The 19,104-nt window shown below is 37.7% G+C and overlaps 1 protein-coding gene across 2 annotated transcripts in view; it reads left to right on the top strand.

Annotated features, from left to right (window-relative positions):
• The window catches only part of KDM7A (lysine demethylase 7A), a 96,976-nt gene that overhangs the window by 61,757 nt on the left and 16,115 nt on the right, over positions 1 to 19,104 (top strand). For both annotated transcript variants that reach the window (XM_002751936.6, XM_078343635.1), the window contains exons 10-12: positions 5,536 to 5,627; positions 9,522 to 9,611; positions 18,879 to 19,088. In XM_002751936.6, the coding sequence (XP_002751982.1) occupies positions 5,536 to 5,627; positions 9,522 to 9,611; positions 18,879 to 19,088 (392 nt within the window). The remainder of the gene's footprint in view (positions 1 to 5,535; positions 5,628 to 9,521; positions 9,612 to 18,878; positions 19,089 to 19,104) is intronic.

The following is a 19,104-nucleotide window of genomic DNA, read 5'->3' on the forward strand; positions in this document are numbered from 1 at the left end:
AAGACTCCAAGTTTCTGACAAACACACACACACACCCACTCGCGCGCCTGTACCCCTGGGGTTATGCACAGTGATCTTTTTTTCCACTAACGTCTAAGAGAGGCTTATCCTTTAACTTTTTAAAACTAATTTAAAACTTTTTAAAACAAATTAAGAGTTTATTTGAAAGACAAAATCTTGCCATTGCTCATGAAGGCACAGGAGCAATACTTCGTCTTAGAACTGTTTCGTCTTTGTGTTAGGCCATCGAAAGTTCAGAAACATTGAGTTCTGATTGAAGGCATGACTCTACATTAAAGACTTTTTTTAAAGAATTATTAGAAAAGGGTATTTGTAGGTTGTTATGTTTCATTTCATTATCCAGATTAGTATAGAATACCTGGCAATCATAGTGATTCAATCCAGTGTCATCAAGGCAAAAGCCAAATGATCATTATAGCAATTGGCATTGTTTTAAGCATTCATCCTGGCAACATGAATGGTGGGCTTGTGACCCCAAATTATGTTGTTCTATCATCCCTAACGTTTTTACTTTACATTGCGGTCTGTTGTTTGCCAACTCTCAGACTGTTCTAAAGCTTATATGGTGGGTTAAATGAGGTTTAATCACCTGAAACTCTTTACTGTGTTTGATGTCAGTGATAGTAAAACAATGAACCAGTTTGGATTTGTGTAAGGAAATTCGCCACTGTGCAGAGTCGAAATCCTTTGTTTCAACCTAGCTGAGTTTTGGACCACATTTAATAGATTTTGTTTTGGTTTTAGATTATCATAATTTGATTAAAAAACTCAAGGCATTTGTGTTTATGCGTGTTTATATATACTTTACCATCACTTATTAAAATAGTTGATTATATAGCTCACACACATGCTGTTTTAATAAAGCTGTTATTACTCAGGTAATAACAAATTAAACAAAATTAAATAAATAACAAGTAAACCCAAATTAAACAAAAACAGCCTTGCCAACACCTTAGAAATGCTCTGTTATCTTTCTCATTACACCTTTCTGCTTCCTTTCTAGATACAACCATTATCTTGACTTTTGTGATAATCCTTTTCTTCAGTTTTATCACCTGTGTTATAAACCAAAATAATTTTCTCCATTTGCAAACTTCACATGAATAAATTCATACTGGTCTTCTCTTGTAACCTTTTGCTTAGCATTGTTTTGAGATTCATTCATGTTTTTGTGTGTGGCTGTAGTTCTTTTTCATTGCTAGAGTGTTCTGTTGTATGAATATACTATGGATAACACACACACACACACACACAGATTCTGCAGTTTGACATTCTGGAGTTATTTTTGGGTTTTGGCAATTATGGAAAATGTTGCTAAGAAGTTCTTGTCTTTGTCACCTAGTGCAAGAATTACTCCAGAAAACAGGCCCAACTGTCAGGTCATAGACAGAATTAAGTAGTTGTTGCCAAATGGTTTCCAATTTTCCATTTCCAAGGCAGGGCATGAGAGTTCCCAAACCTTTGTGCTCTGGCCAACGCTTGATATTGTTAAGTTATATTTTTTGCAAACCTTATGGATATGAAGTAGTATTCTTTGTGCTTTTAATGTGCATTTTCCTTATTATTAATGGAATGGGGTATTTTTTTCATATGTGTATAGGTTTTTTTTGGATTTTCTCTTTACTGAAAGACAACATTTCTTAAATTTAACATAGTTTTTTTTTTTTTTCAACTTCTAATGGTTAGTGCTTTCTGTGCCTTATTTAAGCGGTTCTTTCTTATCCCAGGGTGTTGCAGATATCCTTGTTTTCTAAAAGCTTTTACTGTTTGTGTGTGTGTATGTGTGGGTGGTGGGAGTGTATTTTCACTTGCTTTTATATAAATATCCCCTTGTCCTAGCACCATATTTTAAGTAATCCATTCTTTTCCTTTTCCTCATAAACACCACAACTCTCCTTTATCTTGTGTTAATATCTGTGCAGGTCCTGTGGTATAAACACACATACTCACCCACCCTCCTGTTCCAGTGGGCTAGCACCAAGCACACTATCTTACTAACCTTTTGATAAGAACTAGTGTCTGGTAGGTCCTCCTCCTTCAAGTATGTCTTGGCTTTTTTTCCCCCTTTTATTTTTATATAAATTTTTGAGTTACCTCATTACAAGCTGATACCACTCTACCAAAAGCAAGCAAACAAGTATTGTGGAGATTTTTATTTTGAACATGTTAACTCTAGAGATAAATTTGGGCAAAATTTGATGCCAATAAATACTGAGTATTCTAAAAATGACCTGGAACATCTCTCCTTCATTTAGATCTTTAATGTATTTTGGCATTTCTTTTTTGGTAAAAATTTTACGTATGTATCTCTTGCTAGATTTACTCCATCTACTTTTTAGTGCTGTTATAAAAACATACTGTATTAGTCTGTTCTTGCATTGCTATAAAGAAACATCTGAGACTGGGTAATTTATAAAAAAAAAGAGGTTTGATTGGCTCAGTGTTCCTCAGGCTGTACAGGAAGCACGATGCTAGCATCTGCTCAGCTTCTGGGGAGGCCTCAGGAGACATAACCATGGTGGAAGGCAGAAGGGGAGCAGGAGCAAGTTAGGGTGAAGGGAGAGATGCTATATACTTTAAAACAACCAGACCTCGTAAGAACTCACTTGTCACGAGAACAGCACCAAGAGGATGATGCAGAACCATTCATGAAGGATCCAGCTCCTGATCAAACCACCTCCCACCAGGCCCCACTTCCAATAATTAGGGATTACAACTGAACATGAGATTTCAGTGGGGACACAGATCCAAACCATATAAATCATTCCTATGTATTTATATACATATGGTTGAACTCACATGAAATTTGTTTTTGTACTTCAAAAATAGTCAAATATTAGCAATTTCATATGTTTCAACTTACCATGTGATTCTGGAATACAAAAGCAGTTAATTTTTATACTGATTTTAGCAACCTTCTTAAAAATGATTATTTGACTGGGCATAGTGGCTTATGTCTGTAATCCCAGCACTTTGGGAAGCTAAGGCAGGTGGATCACAAGGTCAGAAGTAAGAGACCAACCAGCCTGGCCAATATGGTGAAACCCCACCTCTACTAAAAAAAATACAGAAATATTAGCCATACATGGTGGTGCATGCTTGTAATTCCAGCTACTCGGGAGGCTGAGGCAGGGGAGTTGCTTGAACCCTGGAGGCAGAGGTTGCAGTGAGCCAAAATAGCGCCACTGCACTCCAACCTGGGCAACAGAGTGAGACTCCATCTCAAAAACAAAACAAAACGAAAAACTATTATTTAATCATCTGAGGCTTTTTTTGATTCTCTAATATACAGTCATATACAGCCTCAGTGAATAATGACAGTTTTGTTCCTTCTTTTCTAATATTTGTATCTTTTTTTTTTTCATTGCTTTACCAGGTTATCTAGGACCTCCAGGGAAATAGTGAATAGAAATGGCAAAGGTGGGCAGCTGTATCTTTGTTCTAGGTCTCAGAAGGAAAGCTTTCAATCTTTTGCCATTATTACCTTTGTTGTAGGCTTTTTGTTGATAACCTTTATCAGGTTTAGGAAGTCCTTGTCTATTCTAAGTTAGCTAGAAGGGTTTTTTTTCCTTTCTTTTTAAAAATGATCAGTTGTAGTTGAATTTTACGAAAAGCTTTGCCTGCATATATGAAAAGTTATTTCTTCTTTAACCTTTTAATTTAGCGGTTATATTAATTGATTTTCTAATATTAACCCAACCTATAATTTTTATATACTACTAGGTTAGTATATTGTTTATATTCTATATATTTTATATGTTCTATATATTTACATATTACATAGACTGTATGCATTTTGGCACGTGAGTGAAATTTGTTTTCCCATACTGTCCTTGTTAGATTTTGATATGAAAGTTATGCTAGCCTCAGACAAAATGTTGAGATTGTTCCTTCTGTTTCTGATCTCTGGAGAAGTGTTTGTACGATTGGAATGAATTCTTTCTTGAATAACAGTAGAACTCACTGATGATCTGGATCTATGGTTTTCTTTGTGGGAAGATTTTTGACTGCTGAGTCAGTGTCTTTAGTGATTAAAGGACTCTAAAGCTTTACTGGCTAATTATTGAGTTCATTTGTATAAATTATTTTCTTATATATCTAGAAATTACATCTAAAATTTGACATTTGTTGGCATAAAGCTCTTTTTCAAAAATTATTTTTTATTTTTATTACCGGATTGGTGCAAAAGTAATAAAGTTCTTCATGTTACCTTCTTACCTACTGAATATCTGTGGCATTTGTAATGACATTATTTCTATTCTCCATACCTGGATATTTGTGCCTGTTTTCTCTTTATATTAATTTTGTTACTTTTTTAAAGACCCCGTTTGAGGCTCTGTTTACTGTTTTGTTAATTTATGCTTATTATTTTTATCAGGTTTTTTGGTATTAAAAGTTTTATGTGGGTCTTCAGCTCATTAATTTTTAGCCTTCTTGTCTAACATAAGTATTTAAAGCTATACATTTCTCTGCATGTATAGTATATAACACATTTTGATATGTTTTTATTATTGTTTAAGCAACATATTGTCTGATTTCCAATGTTTTTCTTTGACCTGTATGTTAGCAGGCTATTTCATAATATCTGCATTCTTAATTTCTAAACATATAGGCTTTCTTTAGCTTACCTGCATTATGAACATATATATGATTTAGATCTTGGACTTTGATGAGACTTGTTTATGGTTCTGGAATATGGATGAATTGTGTAAGTGTTCTGTGTGTGTTTGAAAAGAATGTGTATTCTGCAGTTGCTGGGTATAATATCCTATTTATGGCCATTTAATCAAGTTTTATGTTGTTCAAATTGAATATATGTCTACTGATTTTTTTTAGTTCACCTCCTCTATCTCTTACCAAGAGAAATATTTGAAAATCTTCCACTGTGATTGTGGAGTTATTTCTCCATGTAGTTCTGTCTAGTTACTGCTTTGTATATTTTCATACTGTGTTATTGAGCACAAATTCTAAATGGTTACATACGTCTTTCTGGTGAATTGAATCCTTGGTCATTATGAAATAACCCTTTATATTAATGACAGTTACACCACCTTTCTTTTGGAAGCTTGGTATCTTTTGCCCATCTTTTTATTTGAAACCCTCCTATATTTTTTAATATGGTATGTATGCATATTTAGCTTATTTTAAAATCTGGCCAGATACAACGGCTCACGCCTGTAATTCTAGCTCTTTGGGAGGCCAAGGCTGGAGGACTGCTTGAAGCCAGGAGTTTGAGACCAGCCTGGGCAACATACTGAGACCCCATCTCTACACAAAAAATTAAATCCAATGAAATGGTCTTTCTTTTAACTGGAGTAGTAAATGAATTACATTTAATGTAATTCTGTTTCTTTGTCTTTTTGAATTGATCATTTCATATTTCACTTTTTTATCTTTTTAATTTGGAAGTTGTATAGTTTTATATTTGGTGGTTACTAAAAATCTGAAGTTAATCCCTTTAACTTTAGAACATTTTAACGTTTTTTTTTTCCATCCCCATTTCCATTCCTACAGAACTGAGAGAAGATGGTTTCCAGCCTCAAACTTACCTAGTACAAGGAGTGAAAGCACTGCATACTGCTTTAAAATTATGGATGAAAAAAGAAGTAAGTTGTTTCAATAGTGAAATCACTGTTTTATGTGGCAAGATCACGAAAATAGAGTACTTGTGCTATTTTGGCAGCACTTGTGAGTGCCAATAGTAGAGGGAATAGAAATCATGCTTTATGGCCAGGCGACGGCTCACGCCTTTAATACTAGCACTTTGGGAGGCCGAGGCAGGTAGATCACCTGAGGTCAGGAGTTTGGGACCAGCCTGACTAACATGGTAAAACCCTACCTCTACTATAAACAAAAAAATTAACTGGGCATAGTGGCGGGTGCCTGTAATCCCAGCTACTCGGGAGGCTGAGGCAGGACAATTGCTTGAACACAGGAGGCGGAGGTTGCAGTGAGCCAAGATCATGCCATTGCACTTCAGCCTGGGCGACAGAGCAAGACTCAGTTCTCAAAAAGAAATCATGCTTTATATAAACCTGCATTTTATTATGCAGTATATACAAATGTACTGGTTTCTGTTATGAGAATATAGTATTTAGGTATTTCTTTAATCGTTGATCTGGAAAAGAAAGTAATTCAAGTATATTTAGGAAATTGACTAAGAAATGAACATACAGATATAGAATAATAATAAATAACATTGAGCCCTTATAATGTGCTGAGAGCACTGTGCTTAGTCTATATACACATGATTTCACTTAATCCTCAAAGCCAACTGTATGAGTCTGGGTGCTATTGGTACCACCATTCTGCATATGGGAAAGCTGAGGTTCAAAGAGTTAAATAACTTGCCCAAGAGAACTGGTGAAGCTAGGACTTAAAACTTAAATCTGTGGGATTTCAAAGCCTATACTCCTTACCACTCTGCTAGATTTATATAAAAGCTAAGGAAAGGAGAGTCCAAATTTCAAGCATGAGCTTTCTATTTTCACTAAAATATGAGCTAGTTGTTTGCATTTGAATCCCACCACCTCCAGATTTCCATTTGGAGTTAGTGTTTCCTTCCCTTATGCATCCATGCTGTATTTCTGGTGCCGCTGGGCTTAAAACAAATGTTTATAAGGTAATAAATATATCTATGTTTCCTTCAGCTGGGTCTGTGAGCTCTTGAACAGGGACTGTCTTTCTCATCTTTATTATAATGAACCTTTGCACATAATGCTTTAATAAGTGATACAGCTATATGTGAGCTGATGAAAATACATGTTCATATTAATTTCTTCTATTATTTTTTACGAGTCTCGATCTGTTGCTCAGGCTGGACTGCAGTGGTGTGATCCTGGCTCACTGCAACCTCCACCTCCCAGGTTCAAGCAGTTCTTCTCCTTAGCCTCCCAAGTAGCTGTACAGGTGCATGGCACCACGCCCAGCTAATTTTTGTATTTTTTGAGAGAGATGAGGTTTTGCCAAGTTGGCCAGGCTGGTCTTGAGCTCCTGATCTCAGGTGATCCACCCAAATTGGCCTCCCAAAGTGCTGGGATTTCAGTAATGAGCCACTGTACCCGGCTGTGTCCATATTAATTTCTTGAATGTCCCCTTGACATAAAAATCTTGCTTTTAGGTTGGGCATCGTGGTTTATGCCTGTAATTCCAACACTTTTGGAGGCCAAGGCTGGCAGATCATGAGGTCAGTAGTTTGAGACCAGCCTGGCCAATACGGTGAAACCCCATCTTTACTAAAGATACAAAAAATTAGCAGGTGTGGTGGCCCAGGCCTGTAGACCCAGCTACCCAGGAGGCTTAGGCAGGAGAATCACTTAAATCTGTGAGGCAGAGGTTGCAATGAGCTGAGATTGCACTACTGCACTCTAGACTGGGCAACAGAGCGAGACTCCATCTCAAAAAAAACCAAAACCTTGCTTTTAAGAAATACTGGGAGACAGTAACTAATGTTACTGTACCAACGATTTTATACTCTCTCTTCACTTTATTATGATTGCTACATATCTACTAGAGCACAACACTGTGGAAGCATTCAGGAAAATAAAAATCATGTCCTCCACTGTGAAAGGCCTTACTGTCTAAGTGACAACAAAAGCCATAAGCAAATTTAAAACTGTTTAACAAGATAATAACAAAATAAAGCATATGTTGCTAAAGCTGCATAATTTCCTACTGAAGTCTTTATACATGTGGTTCCCAAATTCGTGACTTTATCAGAATTGCCTTTAGAGCTTTTTTTTGTTTTGTTTTGTTTTTTGTTTCTTTTGAGACAGAATCTTGCTCTATTGCCCAGGCTGGCATGTAACTGAGTCTCAGTTCACTGCAACGTCTGCCTTGCAGCTTCAAGCATTTCTCCTACCTCAGTCTCCTGAGTAATTGGGGTTACAGGCGTGCACCACCATGCCTGGCTGATACTTGTTATTTTTAGTAGAGACAGGGTTTCTCCATGTTGGCCAGGTTGGTGAACTCCTGACCTCAGGCGATCCACCCACCTTGGCCTCCCAAAGTGCTAGGATTACAGGCATGACCCACCACGCCCAGCCTAGAGCTTTTATAAAAATAAAATCCCTGGATCTTCCTCTAAAGATTCTATTTAATAGATTTGGGTTAGGATCTGAACCTCTGTTTTTAACAAACTTCTTAGGTGATTTTGATGCATAGTAAAATTAGTTATCAATAATAAATTCTTTAATACATTTGCAGTGCATTTTACCAAATATATTTACATTACCTATCTTATTAAATTTGTTTTTAAGATGAGAATCAGCTCAGCATAGTGATTAAGAGCATGGATTCTGGAGTAGATGTTTGGAATCAAAGCTCAGCTTTGCTACTAATAAACTAGCTTCATGACTTTGGGGAAATTACCTGACTTCTGTGCCTTAGTTCTGTCGATTATAAAATGGGAATAATAGTACTATCCATGTCATAGTGGTATTTAAAGGTTTAAATGAGTTAATGCTTGTAATATACTTAACAGTATCAGAGCACAGCATTAGAAATATTATATTACTTTTGTTTTAACAAATGATGCTAAAACCAAGTAGAATATATAAAGCAGAAGCAGAAACTAGCATGTTGAGAGTGTCTAAAAAATTCATATTATTCTTAGATCTAGATATTAGAATTTGGAAATAGACATAATAATGGCATTAGTTTGCAATTCAGTAGATATGGTAACCCACCAATTAATTCCACTCCTCCCTCCCCCCCTTTTTTTTTTTTGAGATGGAGTATTGCTCTGTCACCCAGGGTGGAGTGCAATGGCAAGATCTTGTATCACTGCAGCTTCTGCCTCTTGGGTTCAAACAATTCTCCTGTCTCAGCCTCCCCAGTAGCTGGGATTATAGGTTTGCACCACTATGCCTGACTAATTTTTCTATTTTTAGTAGAGACAGGTTTCACCATCTCTGCTACTGGCCAGCAGGCTGGTCTCTAACTCCTGACCTCAGGTGATTGACCTGCATCAGCCTCCAAAGGGCTGGGATTATAGGCATGAGTCACTGTGCCCAGCCTTCCCCTTTCCTGTTGATGGGATCTTTTTTCTCTTTTAGGTTTGACTATTAAAAGAAAAAAAAAAATACAAAGATTTATTCAAATTAGATTTCGTAAGAGAAACTAGGATTATGTTAATGCCTGTGTTCTCCTTAAAAATCCTTATGCATTATGAATTAAATGTTAAGCTTAATTTGTTACTTTACTAATAAGTAGTAGTAGTTAGAATTACAGTAGGCTTTGAGGAGTAGAGTACAAGGTTACTACTCAATGTAAAGCAAAATTCACTGTGAGACAAGTCTGTTTTTAACACAATCTAAGAGGGTTTTATATGTTAATGAGAATCTCCTTAGAAGGCATTATACCAGCTACACAAACTCTGAAGCCTGGCTTACTAGTGTATGAAAATGATGTCTATAAAGTCTAGAGAACTGGTTAAATTTGTTTTACATATTAAAGTGTAAGTAAATTTGGTTTTCTTATTTTTGTTAATCCAAATACAGCTTGTATCTGAACATGCCTTTGAAATTCCAGACAACGTTAGACCTGGACACCTTATTAAAGAACTTTCTAAAGTAATTCGAGCAATAGAGGTAAGAGTAGAAACTGTCATGTAAATGTTTGATTACTACCTGCTTTGAGAAGCAAATGAATCTCTTCTCACCCTACAAATATCTGAAAACCCTTATACACCTAGAAGAAATATAATGAGCTGAGTCTTTGGAGGTTTCTCAGGTTTTCAGGCCTCTAAAATCCTAGAGAGAAATTTATAATATTGTATTCTGATTAAAGAAACAGTTATCAGTTTACTTTAGGATACTTTAAAAAAATAAAAAATACGGAGAATAAACAGTAGACTTTCAGATCCAGTTAATTTCAGCAACCCAGAGATGAATACATATTTAAGTAATTAGAACAAGAGAAGAAATGTAAGGTGGGTCAAGCTAGGGAAGCTGGGGTGGAGAGGGGATGATAGTGAAATGAGGCAGGGAGATGGTTCAGTAAATGCCCTTTATTAAAAGTTCATAAAATCTGATTAGGTTTATTTTAATTTTTTAATTAAGAGCTATCCTCAGTGTTAAAGAGTGTTTTAAAGTAATTATTCAAGAACATGGTTCTGTTAGTGTCTAGCTTAAGTTGACAGGAAATTAGGTGGAGGAATGGAGGCCAACTGATGATTTAACAACTTATAATAGGGCTGCATTTGGAGAATGGAAAGAGGTATACATTTACAAAATATTCAAATGCTGGGTTTAATATCCATGGTTAGAATAGTTTGTGTAATTCTCAATGTGTTCAGATGTAGTTGAAAACTATCTTGTTTTTAAAGTGTTATAATAATCACATTTAAAGTGATTTAGTATCAAAAGTCATATCTGATTTTAAATATATATGTAAGTTTATACATATATAAATCCCATGCATGATAACCAAAACTAAGAATAAACTTACTAAAATGGCTGATTAGGAGCAGCTCAGGATTGTAGTTCCCAGCAAAAGCGTGGAGGGTGTGGATGCCGCATTTCCAGACGGATTTTTTTTTTTTTTTTATTTAAAGATGGGGTTTCACCATATTGGTCAGGCTGATCTTGAACTCCTGACTTCAGGTCATCCACCCACCTTGGCCTCCCAAGTGCTGGGATTACAGGCGTGAGCCACTGTAGGATTTTTATTGCCCACAGACCAGGAGATTCCCAGGTGGAGGAGCCCCACGGGTGTCCAGCATGGCGTGTCTCCACACAAAATACACAGGTCCGGGTGCCGTTTTAACTGGCGATTGGAGCTCCTGGGAGACAGAGTCGCCCATTTAACTGATAAAAAGGGGACTGAAACATGGAGCCAGGCCAGAAGATTGCCAGGCAAAAAAGCACCACGAATCTCTGCGCGACTGTTTCAGCCAGCGCAGTGGGTCACCACACGGGAAATCACACAGATCCCAGCGCCTTTTCAACAGGCAACTGGAACAACTGGGAGACAGAATCACTAGTTCAACTGAAAATAAATAAATAAATAAATAAATAAAAAGGGTTCTGAGGCAGGGAGCCAGGTGATCAGGCTCAGCTGGTCCCACCCCCACAAAAAAAAGAGCAATCTGAAATGCTCTGGATTGAGAGTTTCACAGCAAGCACAGCTGAACCTGGGATGGTCCAGCTCTGTGGGGGAGAGGCGTCCGCTGTTACCAAGGCAGTCCACCACTATGGAGGTACTCCACCATGGCTGAGGCAGCCTGCCATTGCCGAGGCAGTTCTAACAATACCCATATAAACAGGACTGCAGGGAAGTTCACACGGCAGCTGGGCGGAGCCCACAGCAGCTCAGCCAAGTCTCTGCAGGCAGACTGTGACTAGGCTGCCTCCTCACTGGACAGGGCAGCCTGGAAAAAAGGACGCAGCATGACAGAAACTTATAAATAAAGCCCTAACTCCCCGGGACAGAGTACCTGGGGGGAAAAAAAAAGGCTTCTGTGAGTTCTGCTGTAGCAGACTTAAATGTACCTGCCCAGCAGCTCTGAATGAATGGAGCTCACAGCTCAGCACTTGAGTTCCTATAAAGGACAGAGTGTCTCCTCAAGCAGCTCCCTGACCCTAGTATATCCAAAGAGTCACCTCATAAATTAGAGCTCAGACTGACGTCTGGCGGGTATCCTTCTGGGACAAAGATGGCAGAAGAAGAAACTGGTGGTTTCTTGCCAGGTGGTCCCCAGGCAAGCAGGGCCTGGAGTGGACCTCAGCAGTCTTACAGCAGAGGGGCCTGACTGTTATAAGGAAAACCAAGAAACGGAAAGAAGTAACTTCATCATCAACAAACTGGACGTCCACTCAGAGACCCAGTCTGAAAGTCAACAACTACAAAGACAACAGGTGGATAAATCCACAAGGATGGGAAGAAACCAGCGCAAAAAGAATGAAAAGACCAAGAACCAGAACCCCTCTCCTTCTACAAGGGATCACAACTCCTCACCTGCAAGGGAACAAAGCTGGATGGAGAATGAGTATGATGAATTGACAGAAACAGGCTTCAGAAGGTGGGTAACAAGAAACTTCTCTGAGCTAAAAGAACGTGTTCTAACCCAATGCAAAGAAACTAAGAACCTTGAAAAAAGATTTGACAAAATGATAACTAGAATAACCAGCTTAGAGAAGAACATAAATAACTTGATGGAGCTGAAAAACACACAAGAACTTCGCAAAGCATACAAAAGTTTCAATAGCCGAATCGACCAAGCAGAAGAAAGGATATCAGAGATTGAAGATCAACTCAAAATAAAATGAGAAGGCAATATTAGACAAAAAAGAGTGAAAAGAAATGAACAAAGCCTCCAAGAAATACGGGATTAGTGAAAAGACCTAATCTACATTTGATTGGTGTACCTGAATGTGACGGGGAGAATGAATCCAGGTGGAAAACACTCTTCAGGATATTCTCCAGGAGAACTTACCCAACCTAGTGAGATAGACCAACATTCAAGTCCAGGAAATACAGAGAACACCACAAAGATATTCCTCAAGAAGAGAAACCCCAAGGCACATAATTGTCAGATTCACCAGGGTTGAAATGAAGGAGAAAGTGCAAAGGGCAGCCAGAGAAAAAGGTTGGGTTATCCACAAAGGGAAGCCCATCAGACTCACAGCAGATCTCTCAGCAGAAATCCAACAAGCCAGAAGAGAGTGAGGGCCAATATTCAACATCCTTAAGAAAAAGAACTTTCAACCTAGAATTTCATATCCAGCCAAACTAAGCTTCATAAGTGAAGGAGAAATAAAATCCTTTATGAACAAGCAGTTAAAGATTTCATCACCACCGGGCCTGCTTTACAAGAGCTCCTGATAGAAGCACTAAACATAGAAAGGAACAATCAGTACCAGCCACTCCAATTACATACCAAATGGTAAAGAGCATTGACACATTGAAGAAACTGCATCAACTAACAGGCAAAACAGCCAACTAGCATCAAAATGGCAGAATCAAATTCACACATAACAATATTAACCCTAAATGTAAATGTGCTAAACGCCCCAATCAAAAGACATAGACTGGCAAATTGGATAAAAAGCCAAAACCCATCGGCGTGCTGTATCCAGGAAATCCATCTCACATGCAAGGATCCACAAAGGCTCGAAATAAAGGGATGGAGGAAGATTTACCAAGCAAATGTAGAGCAAAAAAAAAAAAAAAAAGCAGGAGTTGTAATTCTCATCTCTGATAAAACAGATTTTAAATCAACAAAGATCAAAAGAGACAAAGAAGGACATTACATAATGGTAAAAGGATCAATGCAACAAGAAGAGCCAATGATTCTAAATATATACATACCCAATACAGGAGCACCCACATACATAAAGCAAGTTCTTAATGACTTACAAAGAGACTTAGACTCCCACACAATAATAGTGGGAGACTTTTAACACCCCATTGTCAATATTAGACAAATCAACGAGACAAAAAATTAACAAGAATATCAGGACTTGAACTCAGACCTGGGCCAAGCAAACCTAATAGACATTTACAGAACTCTCCACCCCAAATCCAGAGAATATACATTCTTCTCAGCACCACATCACACCTACTCTAAAACTGACCACATAATTGGAAGTAAATCACTCCTCAGCAAATGCAAAAGAATAGAAATCATAACAAACAGTCTCTCAGACCACAATGCAATCAAGTTAGAACTCAGAATTCAGAAACTAACTCAGAACTGCACAACTTCATGGAAACTGAACAACAGGCTCTTGAATGTTGACTAGATAAACAATGAAATGAAGGCAGAAATAAAGAGGTTCTTTGAAACCAATGAGAACGAAGACACGACATACCAGAATCTCTGGGACACATTTAAAGCAGTCTCTAATAGAGGAAAATATATAGCAATAAATGCCCATATGAGAAGCAAGGAAAGATCTAAAATCGACACCCTGTTGTCAGAATTGCAAGAGCTAGAGGAGCAAGATCAAAAAAACTCAAAAGCTAGCAGAAGACAAGAAATAACTAAGATCAGAGCAGAACTGAAGGAGATAGGGACACAAAAAACACTTCAAGAAATAAATCCAGGAGCTGGTTTTTCAAAAAGATCAACAAAATAGACCACTCGCTAGATTAATAAGAGAGAATAATCAAATAGATGCAATAAAAAACAATAAAGGGGATATCACCACAGATTCCACAGAAATACAAACCATCATCAGAGATTATTACAAACAACTCTATGCACATAAATTAGTAAACCTGGAAGAAATGGATAAATTCCTGGACTCTTGCATCCTCCCAAACCTATACCAGGAAGAAGTCAAAACCCTGAATAGACCAATAACAAGGTGTGAAGTTGAGGCAGCAATTAATAGCCTACCACCCAAAAAAAGCCCATGTCCAGATTGGTTCACAGCCGAATTCTACCAGACACACAAAGAGGAGCTGGTACCATTCCTTCTGAGACTATTCCAAATAATCCAAAAAGAGGGAATCCTTCCAAATCATTTTATGAGACCAACATCATCCTGATACCAAAACCCAGCAGAGACTCAACAAGAAAAGAAAACTTAAGGTCAATATCCATGATGAACATAGATGCAAAAATCTTCAATAAAATACTGGCAAACCGATTGCAACAGCACGTCAAAAAGCTTATCCACCATGATGAAGTAGGATTCATCCCAGGGATGCAAAGCTGGTTCAACATACGCAAGTGTATAAACGTAATTCACCACACAAACAGAACCAAAAACAAAAACCACATGATTATCTCAATTGATGCAGAGAAGGCCTTTGACAAAATTCAACAGCCCTTTATGCTACAAACCCTAAATAAACTAGGTATTGATGGAATGTATCTCAAAATAATAAAAGCTATTTATGACAAACCAAGAGCCAATATCATACTGAATGCGCAAAAACTGGAATCATTCCCTTTGAAATCTGGCACTAGACAAGGGTGCCCTCTTTCACCACTCCTATTCAATATAATATTGGAAGTTCTACCAGAGCAATCAGGCAAAAAAAAAAAAAGAAATTAAGCGTATTCAATTAGGAAAGGAGGAAGTCAAACTATCTCCATTTGCAGACGACATGACTGTATATTTAGAAGACCCCATTGTTTCAGCCCCAAATCTCCTGAAACTGATGAGCAACTTCAGCAAAGTCTCAGGATACAAAATCAATGTGCAAAAATCACAAGCATTCCTATACACCAATGACAGACTTAAAGAGAACCAAATCAAGAACGAACTGCCATTCACAATTGCTACAAAGAGAATAAAATAGGAATACAACTAACAAGGAATGTAGAGGACCTCTTCAAGGAGAACTGCAAACCACTGCTCAAAGAAATAAAAGAGGACACAAACAGATGGAGAAACATTCCATGCTCATGGTTAAGAAGAATCAATATTGTGAAATTGGCCATACTGCCAAAAGTAATTTACAGATTCAGTGCTATCCCCATCAAGCTACCAGTGACCTTCTTCACAGAACTGGAAAAAACCACCTTAAACTTCATATGGAACCAAAAGAGAGTTCACATAGCCAAGTCAATTCTAAGCAAAAAAGAACAAACTGGAGGCATCACACTACCAGACTTCAAACTATACTGCAAGGCTACAGTAATCAAAACAGCATGGTACTGGTACCAAAACAGAGATATAGACCAATGGAACAGAACAGAGGCCTCAAAGGCAACACCACACATCTACAGCCATCTGATCTTTGACAAACATGACAAAAGCAATAGGGAAAGGATTCCCTGTTTAATAAATGGTGTTGGGAAAACTGGCTAGCTATGTGCAGAAAGCAGAAACTGGACCCCTTCCTGACACCTTACACTAAAATTAACTCCAGATGGATTAAAGACTTAAACATAAGAACTAACACCATAAAAACCCTAGAAGAAAATCTAGGCAAAACCATTCAAGACATAGGCATAGACAAGGACTTCATGACTAAAACACCAAAAGCATTGGCAACAAAAGCCAAAATAGACAAATGGGACCTAATCAAACTCCACAACTTCTGAAAAGCAAAAGAAACAGTCATTAGAGTGAATCGACAATCACCAGAATGGGAAAAAAATTTTTGCAATCTACCCATCTGACAAAGGGCTAATCCACAAAGAACTAAAACAGATTTACAAGAAAAAAACAAGTCCATTTAAAAGTAGGTGAAGGATATGAACAGACACTTTATAAAAGAAGACATACATGAGGCCAAGAAACATATGAAAAAATGCTCATCATCACTGGTCATAAGAGAAATGCAAATCAAAACTACTTTGAGATACCATCTCATGCCAGTTAGAATGGCGATCATTAAAAAATCTGGAGACAACAGATGCTGGAGAGGATGTGGAGAAATAGGAACACTTTTACACTGTTGGTGGGAGTGTAAATTAGTTCAACCATTGTGGAAGACAGTGTGGCGATTCCTCAAGGACCTAGAAATAGAAATTCCATTTGACCCAGCAATCCCATTACTGGGTATATAGCCAAAGGATTATAAATTGTTCTACTATAAGGACACATGCACATGAATGTTCATTGCAGCACTGTTTATAAGAGCAAAGACCTTCAATGATAGACTGGACAGGGAAAATGTGGTACATATACACCATGGAATACTATGCAGCCATCAAAAAAGATGAGTTCGTGTCCTTTGTAGGGACATGGATGAACCTGGAAACCATCATTCTCAGCAAACTGACACAAGAACAGAAAATCAAACACTGCATGTTCTTACTCATAGGTGAGTGTTGAACAATGAAAACGCAGGGAGGGGAGCATCACACACTGGGGTCTGTCGGTGGTGGGGGAAATAGGGGAGGGACAGCAGAGAGTGGAGAGTTGGAGAGAGAGCTTGGGGAGAAATGCCAGATAGGTGATGGGGAGGAAGGCAGCAAATCACACTGCCGTGTGTGTGCCTATGCAACAGTCTTGCATGTTCTTCACATGTACCCCAAAACCTAAAATGCAATTAAAAAAATAAAAATAAACTTACTATAAAAGTTATGATTCTGTATGAAAACTATAAATCTTGACTTACAGAAGTAAAACAATAATTAAATGAGAGTGTCATCTCTGAAAATATCAGTCAACTCTAAATCAATATTACAGATTTAAAGTGGTAAAATACACTTGGAAGAATAATTAGACTGGCCCAGAGAGCAGCCAGTTCAGGATGGGTCAGGAGAATGAAAGGATCCATATTTGTTATGACCTGAAGTTCAAGTTTAACTGGGTATCTTATACTTTATCTGGCAGTCCTATTCAGGAAGGATGTCTCCCGAGAAAAATAGAAAATTGATGGATTACCAAATGTGTTTGAATGTTTTCATTCTTCTAGTGGATAATTTTTGCTGAGTCCAACTTACAGAATATTGAAGGAAAGGGAGGTATGTGCATGTTTAAGAGAGGTGTGTGAGGATTAAGACTTCATCATGCATGATAGGAATTCAGTAATATCTGAAGCTGAAAACTGTATAAACATGTCATTTTGTAATTTGAAGGCAAATAACTAGAGGGAAAACCATTTAGAAGAGTTGGATAAATACCTGGCTAAATACCTAAAAGAATTGATAGCAGGGACTCAAACAGGTATTTGTACACCTGTGTTTATAGCAGCATTATCCACAGTAGCCAAAAGGTAGACCAAGTAACTGAAGTGTCCATCAGCAGGTGAATAGACAAAGTGTGATATATACAGTGGAATACTACTCAGCTTTATAAAAGGAGATGCTGACACATGCTACAGCATGGATGAACCTTGAAGATACTTTGCTAAGTGAAATAAGCCAGTCACCAAAGGACAAATTTTATAAAATTCCACTTATATGAGGTTCCCAGAAGTGTCAAATTCATAGAGAATGCAAGAATAGTAGTTGCTAGGGGTTTGGCGGGAGGGGAGAATGAGAAATTATTGTGTGCTGAGTACAGTTTCAGTTTGTGCAGATGAGAAGGTTCTGGAGATGGATGGCAGTGATGGCTGCACAAGTAATGTGACTCTACTTAATGCCACTAAACCGTACACTTACAAATCGTTAAAATGGCAGATTTTATGTTTATGTTACCACAGTAAAAAAAAATATAGCAAGGGGTTGCCTCTGGAGATTGGGAGTCAGGAATGGGGAAGAGGAAAAGCATAACTTTTCATGATATGCTTATAGAATATTTAAGTTTTAAAACTATGTAGATGTATAATTTTGGTTTAAAAAGTAATTATTGATTTATACAAACATGTATGTGAAAAGAATGTTTGTTGTTAGAAAGAACAGCAGCCTAAGTAAGTATTTGGTCAGAAAATTAAGCTATATCTATACAATGGAATGCAACACAGCCTTTAATAAGATTGAAAATCCAGGCGAGGTGCAGTGGCTAAAACCTGTAATCCCAGCACTTTGGGAGGCCGAGGCAGGTGGGTTGCATGAGGTCAGGAGTTCTAGACCAGCCTGGGCAACCTGGCAAATCCCTGTCTCTAAAACAAATAAAATAAGCTGGGTGCAGTGGCATGCACCTGTAGTCCCAGCTACTTGGGAGGCTAAAGTGGGAGGATTGCTTGAGCCCAGGAGGTGGAGATTGCAGTGAGGCAAGATTGCACCACTACACTCCACACTCCAACCTGGGCGACAAGAGCAAGATCCTTCCTATCTCAAAAATAAATAAACAAACTAATGTTCACAGTATATTATGTTGGAGAGAGAAGGGAATAAAGGTCTCATCAAAACTGTTTGAAGCTTAGGATGTCCTGTCTTTTTTCGTTGTTTATATGGTTAAACTGAATGGTTTTTGTTTTCTAAAATATTTTTATGAATGATTATTTAGTCAGGTATATATATAATAGTCTTCTCATAAAAATACTCTGATTTTAATTCTTAAAAGGAGGAAAATGGCAAACCAGTTAAATCTCAGGGAATTCCTCCTGCGTGTCCAGTTTCACGGTCCTCAAATGAAGCAACTTCCCCATACCATTCCCGAAGAAAGATGAGGAAACTTCGAGATCATAATGTCCGAACTCCTTCTAACCTAGACATCTTAGAGCTCCATACAAGGGAAGTCCTCAAAAGATTAGAGATGTGTCCATGGGAAGAGGCAAGTATTATGTTTC

The sequence above is a fragment of the Callithrix jacchus genome, chromosome 11, assembly GCF_049354715.1.
Source record: "Callithrix jacchus isolate 240 chromosome 11, calJac240_pri, whole genome shotgun sequence".
NCBI lineage: Eukaryota > Metazoa > Chordata > Mammalia > Primates > Cebidae > Callithrix > Callithrix jacchus.